Source organism: Salmo salar, chromosome ssa25, assembly GCF_905237065.1.
Source record: "Salmo salar chromosome ssa25, Ssal_v3.1, whole genome shotgun sequence".
NCBI classification, from domain to species: Eukaryota; Metazoa; Chordata; class Actinopteri; order Salmoniformes; family Salmonidae; genus Salmo; species Salmo salar.
In genome coordinates, this window is record NC_059466.1 from 34,160,218 (window position 1) to 34,171,833 (window position 11,616).

The 11,616-nt window shown below is 43.8% G+C and overlaps 1 protein-coding gene across 1 annotated transcript; it reads left to right on the forward strand.

Moving 5' to 3' along the window:
- The first annotated feature begins 585 nt into the window (after positions 1-585).
- Positions 586-8,088, forward strand: lrrc58b (leucine rich repeat containing 58b). Its single transcript, XM_014174157.1, has 4 exons — positions 586-1,331; positions 6,006-6,134; positions 6,408-6,685; positions 6,829-8,088. The coding sequence occupies exons 1-4, from the start codon at positions 871-873 to the stop codon at positions 7,020-7,022; spliced, it is 1,062 nt and encodes a 353-aa protein (XP_014029632.1). The 5' UTR covers positions 586-870; the 3' UTR covers positions 7,023-8,088.
- The last annotated feature ends 3,528 nt before the right edge of the window (positions 8,089-11,616 follow it).

Consider the following 11,616-nt stretch of genomic DNA (forward strand, 5'->3'; position numbering starts at 1 on the left):
TACAGGTCACAGTGACCTACTGAAGATCAATTCATTCTTCCATCTACCCCCGCCCCCATACAGGTCACAGTGACCTACTGAAGATCAATTCATTCTTCCATTTGGTCCATACGGTGGCTGTAATTTGAAAATAGCTTTTAAGACACTTAGCATTGCAAACAGTGCATATTTTTGTATTCTGCTAGGCAGCATTGTGTGTTATGGGGGAATTTAGGTTGCTTTTATAACCAAGTTGTGCAAGCACCACTTCTTTTTTTTAATGCACACACTCGTGGGCGTTCTTGCACAATGTAATATTACTGGATGATTACATAATATCCAAGGGCAAGAGGACCAGGGAGCAGACTGCAAATTGAGTTAATTACCACCTTCAACTTTCTCCCAGTTTTATGCACCCATTACAACATTTATGCACAACGATTATTCTGTTTACTAGTAAACGGTGACAAACGTCGTGATGTTACTCTATAACTAGATCAGATCCAACTTAGATAATGCATGTAAAACAATGAAAGGGTTAATTTAGGGCGGAGCTACTACTGGCCAACCCCGAAACATGTACTATATATATACTAAACAGTTGCTTTGTCAATTGTACCAGCCATGTTCTGACAAATCATAGAGAGCTATTCCACACAGTCATCTTTTCCAAGTGTAATTTACCAACACAGGTTTATTTATTTCCTGACAGATGCAGTTGTAGCCCACTGCTTGGGAATACATTCTTAGCGACAATGTGGGTCGCCACCATTCGGCCACTGCAAGGAATATTGATTTGAAACAGACAGCAGTTCGGGGCCATTGGACTCCCATAAAGAGTTTGCAACCACCACGTTGTTCAGAATATTGAAGAGTAGCCTACACTACGAAATGGATTTGCATGAAGGAGCCGCAAACGGTCATTGTGAAGGTGTTTTAGACCTGTCGCGTCGGAATTTGAACAGTTTGAGCTTGGTCAATATCAGCGAGGAGCGAAAGAGAGACACCAAGCAGTTGTGTCTAAGCTTCAATCGATTGGCCTCGCTGCCCGGATCAGTTTGCATGTTCTACAACCTCGAGTTTCTGGACATTAGCAACAACGGACTATCGGTCATCTGTGAAGACATTACTCGGTTAACCAAGCTCAGAACACTAATATCCAAGAACAACCGTCTGGACGAATTCTCGCTGCCTAAGGAGTTTGGGTCTTTGCCGTTGGAGGTGTTGAATCTAAGTGGCAATCGATTTGAGGAGATGCCAGCGCAGTTCATGAAGTTGCAGCGGCTACAATCACTTTCCCTTGGGGGAAACAGATTACAAAGTATTCCTGCAGAAATAGAAAACTTAACCAGGTATGTAGACTACATAACTTGACGTGCACGGCCTCGCCAGCTGCTAAAGAAAGTGATGGGTCTTTCGCAAACGAACGGATCTTGTTGAACGTCGGGGACCGAATCGTATTAGTGAAAGAGCTGTCCATTTGGCTCGCCGAGTTGCATACTCCGTTTTGAGCTCAAAACGTGTTTCTGCAAAGTTACAAAATAAGTATCTAGAGGGTGACACAATAAATAGTGGGGAGAGCGCGTAAATTTGGTCCATGCAGAATGTTTTTGGGGTTTTTTTTGTGAATTTTTTGGGGGGCAACTTCCTTTTTCAAGCGATCTAATAGTGTGGCCAGTTAAACATGTATTTCAACGCATATTTCACGATCTGACATAATGGTAGCCTACTTGGCTTTACATGGGCGATTTGCATTTGTTTCGTGGTTCCAGGTCGATTTAAGCATTTTGAACAAAGAGCCGTCTGGGAGCCAAATGAACCGGCTCTTTTACGTGAACGGAGCCAAATGAGCTGGCTCACGGAAACCGTTGAATGCCCATCACTAGACAGCTACGGCGTTGTCGCATTAGCTTGTTACAATGTTGCAGTTCACCATGGTTTCCACTAGATAGCACAGTCACAATTGGCTATGGGCCTATCATAAAAGTTAAGGGAAACCAGACTTTGCTGGGTTTTTTTTGCTTAATTTAAGGTTTGGGTTAGGCATACAGTTAGCAGTGTGGCTAAGTTTAGGGTTAGGATTAAATTCAAACATATTTTTAAATAGGCTGGGTTTATGACTTTGTGGCTGTAGTAACACGTTACTATCGTTCCACAGTGATTGCATCACAACCTCACATAGTTAGCAAAAGTGTCAACTGCCTGATACTGTCACAATGGCCAGCTTAGGCCTAGTGTAGTCAGGTTTACGGGCGACGAGTGAGCTCAGTGGGTACAGGCCATTTCAACTGCCACTGCTGTTGGGGGTTTGGGTTGTTGTAAAGGCTTAAGTGATGCCATTACATCAATGCAGAGGCAGAGCGGTGGGAGCAAGCTGTGCTGTCTTGTAGCCTACTTCCATGGATGCTTACCTTCACAAAAACAATGCGCTCCCTTGATTGCCAGGACTATGGTTAAATGGATTTTAACACATCCTCAGTCCTTCAGTAGGCTACTGTATCAGTACACTGAAGCAGACTTTAAGTCCTAACCTGTAGGTTTTTCAGGAAATGAAAACGGTATACTTTTCACAACTTGCAGCTAATCACAATTACCATGCAATCAGGCCTTGACCAACACTGTGCCTGGGTTTGCCAGTATAGATTTCGACCCTACGCTTGCTTACAGCTGCACTGGGTTCGGACAGGCTTCCTGTTTAGATTAAGACACAGCGGCGGCAGATATGGCTCGGAAAATGTACCTCAATTCAGGGATGAGAAATGCATTGAACTCTGAATTGTTCCATTATGCCAACTGTTACACCGAGAACATCTAAAAATAAAATAAAAAATTCAGTCGTTCATTCTTCTCTCTCCTAATGGGAACTTGGAATACAACACATTTCTTATCCCTGGATTGTGGTATGTTTTCTGAACCATATCTCACACCAGCTCCGCCGTGTCTTAATCTAAACAGGAAGCTGTCCGACCCCAGTGCAACTGTTATCAAGTGTAGGGTCAGGATCTATTCTGGCCGGGGCATGACTGACTGCCTAAGTTGCTCAGAGGAGGACATGAATATGGTTCATGTAGTGGGGTACACATTGTACAGTTTACACGTAACAGCCTCTGGGATGACTAACTCTTATTTATCAATTCCACACAAACACTCACTTCCACATAGTCAAGTCACACATGTATGCAAAGATGTCATGATACACACACAGACACATTCAAGCCTCTCGTGGTTTAATATGTGAAAAAATGCCAAGTTTGTATAAACTGCAAGGGCAGTGTGTTCCCAGGATAGTAAAAAACAATGTTATCTGGGAAAGTCTATTTCTCATGTCATGCGTTTACCCTGAGACAAGTCTGCCAGTGGTATCTTAGCACAGGTCACAGTGACCTACTGAAGATCAATTCATTCTTCCATCTACCCCTCCCCCATACAGGTCACATTATTCTAATATCAGTGAGCACAGTTTAGGTTCTGACTATATAGCCAATTAACATTATAAAAGAGAAGGCATTGTAAAGTCAGATCAGTGGGTGCAACCTCGATGTGGGTCATGTCAAGCAGTAATAAACAGTAGCCTATTTATAGACTAACCAAAGACAAGTGTATAAGTACTTTGACTTCAGCTGCAATAGATCCTGATTGGCTTTAATAGTTCACTAACCCTGACCCTATTGGCTGACTGTCATCAACTGATTTGATCATTGCTTTTTAGTGACATTCTTTAAAAAGTATGCCCGGTCATAACATACTTTATATGGGCAAATAAAACTCATAGGAAGATGTAAAACTTTCCTAAGTCTGAGGGTGGTTTTAACCTTCCAGACTTGGACTTGTATCAACTCACAATATTTTGGACATCAGAACAAACTTGAGGGAATCCTATTTGAGTCAGAACTATATTCCAATAATGGTTAAGCTATACAAAAAAAATTGGCACAAGATGGAGGGAATTTTGGAACATAATTAATTAACGAAAATGTATGCTTATTCCAGTATAAACTAGATTTTATTATACAATGGCCAAAATTCACAAATTCCACAGCACAATGTGTAAAACTACAATGACTCAGTAATCCATGCCTTCTGGGAATGTTATAAAGTCCAAAAGGTATGGGTAGAGTTAGAAAGTTGGATGTCAGAACTATTAGTCTGCAAATTTCAAGCCATGGCATATGAGGATGCAGTAAGATACTTGTTCTTGTTAATCATCTTGAAAGATTTTTTTACTTTAACACTGGAAATCAACCAATCCTCCGTTAACACAATGGAAAGGTCAAATGCTTCATTATCTAAATGTTGAAAGTGCTTGGGCGATGGAGAAAAACCAAATGGTGCAGTTTGAGGCCATGTGGCGGAGAGTAATAAGTGTGCTGGAGATTGGGGTGTGAGCATGAGGGTCTGGGCAGATGTGATGTAGTTGCTGTTTGTGTGATGTCATTTTGTAGGTGTATGTTTTTTGTATTGTAGGATTTTTTTTATATTTTATTAAACAAAGGAAAAAGTGGACTCATAGCTTCAAAATTGTATATTATAGTCTGTAGTTGGAGAAAGTTACACTGCTTTGAAAGTTGGTGTAACCCCACTTGAGAAGGAAAAGGGCCAGTGCATACAAAATGTATATTTAAAAGAAGAAAAAAAGTTCAAACGCAATTTGACACGGGTTGGAATAATACTGTAAACTTTGAAAATGATAATGCCCTTTTTATTGTAAGAGCTTTTGAAAGGACTGCCTGAAATCTCATCCAATTTTGGTGGGGTGGAGTTTTGGCCTTCCATCGTGATGTCACCATGTGGTCAATTTTGTTAATAGACCAATAACAAAGTTTCAAATAAGGGTGGACAGTATCCCGATTTTTTTCACACCGTTTCTGTCCCATTCTGGGGAATACGGTATTACCAGAAGTGCACACAAGGGGCACAAATTTTTTTTTTTTTAAATACTAACAATAATTCATGTTTTTTTGGAGGGGTGCACATAACCATTTAGGCAACAGGGATCTTGAGCCAGGAGGGGATTGAATGTCTCTGCTGTAAACCCAGGTCTCTACTGATGCAATGCCTTAGACCTCTGTGCCACTCTGGAGGCACCTTTCTGATCATTTTAATTTAAAATAATCAGTTATTTAATTGTTACCCAGAAACAGAGCTCCAGGGGCCCCAGGGCTTGACTTCCAGGGGCCCCACCCACCCGTGTGGGGTAACTGTACAGAGGAGGCCATTATGTGCCAAGGACACAGAATGGCCTCCTCTGTCCCAGTTGCTGCTGTATCATCAGTTCTGCTGACGGCTCACTTTCAGTGTCAGGCAATTACATCTCCCTTTCACTCCCTGTTTCTCTTTGCCTGCTGCTCCCCTCTCTCTCTCCATTTTCCCAGTGTTCAGCTGTCCTTTCACTCTTTCTTCCTTTCAGAGGGAATGTGATGAAACACTTGAGAATGTGTACATTTCTGTTTTGAGATGTGGATAATACATTTATCTAATCTTTTTCTCTCTGCCTCAGTCATCATCTGTTTTGTATGGGACTACCCCACATGGTTATGGTGTAGGCTAAGCAGCAGACATTTGATTACACTCGACCTAAACTTCACTCTAGCCATGAGAGAATGTTTTGGACTCTACCTCTGGCGGCCTCTACGCAAGTCAGAGTAAACGCACACGCAGGCAGGCTAAAGACAGAGCTAGAAATTCCGGCACTTCTCTGTGGTATGTGTCAGTGTGTGTCTCTCTAGTGTCTTCCCTTTCAAACTGTTTGTTCAGCAGCTCCACTGCTCGAGCCCTTTGATGCCTTTCACTCAGTCTGTTAACACATCGCTGTCACATACAGCATCTATGTCAACACATGGGAACCCCAGTGTAGTACTGATGTGTCAAAACATGGCTAGCCGCATATGCACTTGGAACTGCCCAGTAAACAGTATGTTATGGTGTTTTTGATGTCCCAAAGACCATCTGGGTTCATGCTGTACTTGTTACTGTCATGTTAATTGTCACTTGATATGATGCTTAACATATTTAAACCTCTCTGTCAGTCTGGAGCTTCTGTATTTGGGTGGTAACCTCATCACCTCTATTCCTCCTGAGCTGGCCAACCTGCCCTACCTCAGCTACCTGGTCCTGTGTGACAACCGCATCCAGGGTGTACCCCCGCAGCTCACCAGGTAACCATAAAGCTAACCATAAAGCAAACCATAACACAACTACAACCCTATCTGGAGCATACTGCCACAGCTCACCAGGTAAACACAACCGTAATATAACCATAACACGATAATACTGCCACAAGACTGTGATAACCCAACCATATTCAAAGCATACCTCCACAACAACTCAACTGGTTAACAGAACCACATCCATCATGGACTATCATAACCTAAACAAAGTCTAGATTTTTGTCTATAATAACGATGACCATGCCATCTCTCTCCCCTCAGGCTCCACTCCCTGCGTTCCCTCAGTCTCCATAACAACCTGCTGACCTACCTGCCCCGGGAGATTCTCAGCCTGGTGCACCTGCAGGAGCTCAGTCTCCGTGGCAACCCCCTAGTTGTGCGCTTCGTCAAGGAAATGACCTATGACCCTCCGTCGCTGCTGGAGCTGGCGGGTCGTACCATCAAGAGCCGGAACGTTCCATACTCGCCCTGCGACATGCCCTGCCACCTGCTGCACTACCTAGACCTGGCCAGCAAGTGCCCCAATCCTAAGTGTGCTGGTACGTTTACTACACACTAGCTTCTCATTGGACTGTGTGTCTGTATTTCTGTACCTGTCTTCTTGTCTGTATATAATGTATTATATATGTCTGTCCTATTTTAGTGTGCTTATTCGATGTCTTTCTGCTTTCTCTCTCCACAGGTGTGTACTTTGACTCATGCGTGCGCCACATCAAGTTTGTGGACTTCTGTGGGAAGTACCGGCTGCCCCTCATGCACTACCTGTGCTCCCCAGAATGCACCTCACCCTGCAGCTCCAACCCCCAGAGTGACGCAGAGTCAGAGGATGAGATCAGCGTGCCCGCTGACCGCCTGCAGAAGGTGCTGCTGGGATAGCAGGAAGTGGAGAGTCCTCTGGTCGTAACCATGATAAAGGAATGAAATCTGACCGCTCTGGTCTCTCGTGTGTGTGTGTGTGTGATGCTAGACTCAGACACACACATATGAGAGATGTCTTTAGGGGTGTGTGTGTCCCCAGGAACCTATTGACTGTCACTATAGCGATCTAAAATTGGGGGACAAATTGTGAGGGATCTCCTGGATAAGCATAGGAGGGCAGTAGAAAACATAACTATTGCCAACTCGCTATGTTAGCCATTGAAAGGGGTTTTCATGATTTTCGAACACCATCACGACTTTCCTGAGAATCAGGATATGAACAATGTGAGATTTCCAAGTGCTGGAAAAGTGTCTGACCCAGTACTCGGTGAAAGCTTTGTTTTCTCTCACACACAGGAAGTCGATGTAGGTTGGCAGAGTGTGTATGGACACCTCACAGCACAATACACACATTTACTGTGAAAGGAGAAGACCAAACGAATCTGACAAGATACAATGAAAGTTGGTATTTCCAGCCCTGGGTTTTCTCTAAATATAGACAGTTATAGATGTGTCTTTTGATCTGTGTGGGAACATTTACACAATGTCCTCAGAAGGTACATCTTCAAGGTGAACAGGTTCTACAGTAGTTGGCCTTTAAGACAATGTTAAGACTAAAAACGCTTGTCTAATGTTACAATGCTATGGAGAAGTGGAAGTGAAATTAAGTGGATGGAACAGCAACAAAACAAACATTACTTTTTGCACCCTGAAATATGTGACAATTCACCATTTGAGTTTGTCTTTTGTTTCCTGAATGTGATTTTCTATTCATGATCCTAAACCAATGTGAAAAAAGCATTTTTCTTTTGTAGCCTGTACTGCGCTTATACAAATCCATCATTCTACTGTCTTGACACACAATGGCTCACACACTAATACAGTGCTTTTATTGAAGATGACTTATGGAATATAGTACTCATACAGGTCAACGATCTGTACTGAAGTATGTGCACTTTTCCCCTTTAATATAGACTGTACAGTATATAATATCCCTAATAAAGTTTGATTTGAATATCTAAAATGTGTGGGATATCTTAATTGTCACCTGCTATGGTGAGGTATAACTTGCAACATCAGCTGATCTGTCTAGTTAGCTTATAGTCCACATCCCGTATCTGCTGAAGCAATAATGACTTCTCCTTAGCAAACAATGACGTCAGAAGCTATGTAGACTAAACTGTATGGAAGAAGAATCAGTGAGCCTGTCATGCCAAATAGTGTCCATTTTTGTTTGTTTGACAGCCTGTTGCAAAAATGACTACAATGAATTTCCACAGTATCTTTCTCCAGGACTAACTGCCAAACGTTTGACAGTTGGAATTATGCTAGAATGCAAGACTGTATGCACTTGTACATGAGCTTGACAAAGCATTTTGTTTTGTGCCATTGTAGTTAGAATGAGTTGCTTACAGGTCTGATTCGTCTGGTTCATTTGAATGCAGAGGGACCTAGTCTTTAACCCAGCACTAAGAGATGCCAGGGTGAGCGCATTCTGCCTACCTGTCTCAATTTGCAGATTTATATAGTTACCCTGCCAAGACCTAGTGATATAAACATCTCTCCCTGCTACGCTCTTAATCTTTTTCTCCTTCTCCTTTCTCCCTCTCTCTGCCCTTCGCTCAGCTTCTCTCTGCCTCTTTCATTCGTTTTTTCCTTTCACCCGAGTAGGCTGTTTTTTTTTTGGAGGGACAGATGTTTCACTTGTTTTGTCTGTTTGCCCACAAGTGTTCAGAGAGCTCAAAGTTCTGTGTCAGTCTGTCTGTCCTGCCGTCCTCATTCAGGCCTGGGGTCGCTTTAACTCTGACCCCTTTATCTGTTCTCTCTGACACACTCATTTCACTGTGAGAAGCTGATATGCTGACAGGGTTGTGCTCCGAGTGCTCTCCATATCTGCTGGTTATGAGTGTGATATGTATTTCAGATGTTATCCACCACCATGATTCCTTCTCTCAACAGCAGGTATTTCAGAGAAGCCTACTTACTGTATGTTACATCAGCCAGGTGTGTGTGGAGCTGTTACATCTATTTCCTATGTCAGAGTGTGTGTGTGTGTGTGTGTGTGTGTGTGTGTGTGTGTCAGCTGCAATCCGAGACAGAGACGCTGAAGTGGCCATGATGAAACTGAGCCAGAGCGAATTAAACAAGGAGAGGAGATGAGCGCTCTGTCACCAGCCAACACAGGTCAGGAGTGTACACTCACAGATCACAAGTCACAACTCCGACACTTTGAATACAAAACAGGGAAGTCTAAATCTTGAACTCAGAATTCAGAGCATAACTAAGAGCTTGGGATTTGGACCTCTGAGTTTGGTGAGTTGGATCTCTTCCATCAGCACAGCTGTGACTCTGCTTGTCTGTCAGCAGTAAATGGAAGAGAAAGACCCAAGATCCACAGAGTACCAATACTCTGGACAACTGAACTTCCTGCTAAAGGTAAAGACAGATTGTGTGTGTGTGTACATATAGTATGTACTGTATGCAGGCTAATTCCACCTGATTGATGTCTGACAGGGTTTTTGCTCTGCCATATAGAGTCTACAATGCACAGTAGAGGTGATCTGTGGCTTAAAGAACAGAGTGGTTTGACAAGGGGGATTTTGATACTGTAAGCCTCTTATCACCTTTACTACACCATTCATTCAAATCAGCTCACCCTCAACACTATGACTTGGCTGCGTGTGCCTCAACTAACGTACATTCCTGACCTCACACATGATAAACTTCACATCTGTGCGTACGCACAAACACACACGCGCATGCACACACACTCACAAACACACACACTCCACTCAGCACACGATGCCACACACTCCAGACCCTGACAATTAGACCTTGTCCTGGGATTAGCAGGGGACTGCTAATCTGCTGCCTCTGGGCTCTCTGGGGGAGGGGAGGTGGTGATGGAAGCACGAGAGGAACGAGGAGGGAGGGGCGTGATTGTCCACTGTTATGTAACCATGTTAGATCACCATGGTGACGAATAAATAATAGAAAAACATCTAAGATCACACCCCTCTCATCTCACTTCTGTCTGCACTCCTTTATCCTCCCACCTTTCTCTCTTGTTGCTTCTGTCTGCACTCCTTTATCCTCCCACCTTTCTCTCTGGTTGCTTCTGTCTGCACTCCTTTATCCTCCCACCTTTCTCTCTTGTTGCTTCTGTCTGCATTCCTTTATCCTCCCACCTTTCTCTCTTGTTGCTTCTGTCTGCACTCCTTTATCCTCCCACCTTTCTCTCTTGTTGCTTCTGTCTGCGCTCCTTTATCCTCCCACCTTTCTCTCTGGTTGCTTCTGTCTGCACTCCTTTATCCTCCCACCTTTCTCTCTGGTTGCTTCTGTCTGCACTCCTTTATCCTCCCACCTTTCTCTCTTGTTGCTTCTGTCTGCGCTCCTTTATCCTCCCACCTTTCTCTCTGGTTGCTTCTGTCTGCACTCCTTTTTCCTCCCACCTTTCTCTCTGGTTGCATCTGTCTGCACTCCTTTATCCTCCCACCTTTCTCTCTGGTTGCTTCTGTCTGCGCTCCTTTATCCTCCCACCTTTCTCTCTGGTTGCTTCTGTTTGCACTCCTTTATCCTCCCACCTTTCTCTCTGGTTGCTTCTGTCTGCACTCCTTTATCCTCCCACCTTTCTCTCTGGTTGCTTCTGTCTGCACTCCTTTATCCTCCCACCTTTCTCTCTGGTTGCTTCTGTCTGCACTCCTTTATCCTCCCACCTTTCTCTCTTGTTGCTTCTGTCTGCAAATATCTTGTTCTACCCCTCTCTCCTAATCCATCTTTTCTCTCATGTCTTTTCCAGCACCTCTCAAACCTCTCCATGCTGTTCTAATTTCTTATAACCTCTCTCCAATCACCTCTGGCTCCATCTGCCTCTGTGTTTGATATGGGTCACGTTGAGAATTCTGTATCTGTGTGACTGTAAATCCCCTTCCTTCATGTGGCCAGAAGCACATAGCGAGAGGCAATTTAGTGGAGGCAATTCAGTTGCAGCATCAAGGAATAATATACACAACAGAGTTTTTTTAACATTTTTAGTCATTTAGCAGATGCTCTTATCCAGAGCGACTTACAGTAGTGAATGCATACATTTAATTTCATGCATTAAAAAAAATAAAACAATTGTACTGGCCCCCCGTGGGAATCGAACCCACAACCCTGGCGTTGCACACACCATGCTGGCGTTGCAAACACCATGCTCTACCAACTGAGCCACAGGGAACTAGAGTACAGGTCATCTAGGAACCTGGCAAAGCATGGAAGTGTTTCAGTGTTCCAGAGCCAGATTTGGGAGCTGGGTTGCAAACAGGAAGCGTACATTATCAGGCAGATCTGGACATGCCACAGGGAATGGTCATGATCCCTGTTTCGGGAAGGTCAGGGCGGGGCTGGAGTGGAGAGGGGGTTGGAGGAAGTATGTGATGCCAAGTTCTGAAGAACAATCCATTTCCGCCCATCAAAGCCGGTGGATTAGGAATAGAGAGTGGAACTCAGCGGAAACCTGGCGCACTCTGGAATCAATGCAGCACAGGAAAGGGTTTATGATATGGCAGGA

What these genes read in the sequence shown, in the direction of transcription:
- lrrc58b (XM_014174157.1), top strand. Translation starts at nt 871, where the DNA reads ATGGATTTGCATGAAGGAGCCGCAAACGGTCATTGTGAAGGTGTTTTA. An exon ending in GTACCCCCGCAGCTCACCAG is followed by an intron (nt 6,135 to 6,407) that starts GTAACCATAAAG and finishes CTCTCCCCTCAG; the next exon opens with GCTCCACTCCCTGCGTTCCC. An exon ending in CCCCAATCCTAAGTGTGCTG is followed by an intron (nt 6,686 to 6,828) that starts GTACGTTTACTA and finishes CTCTCTCCACAG; the next exon opens with GTGTGTACTTTGACTCATGC.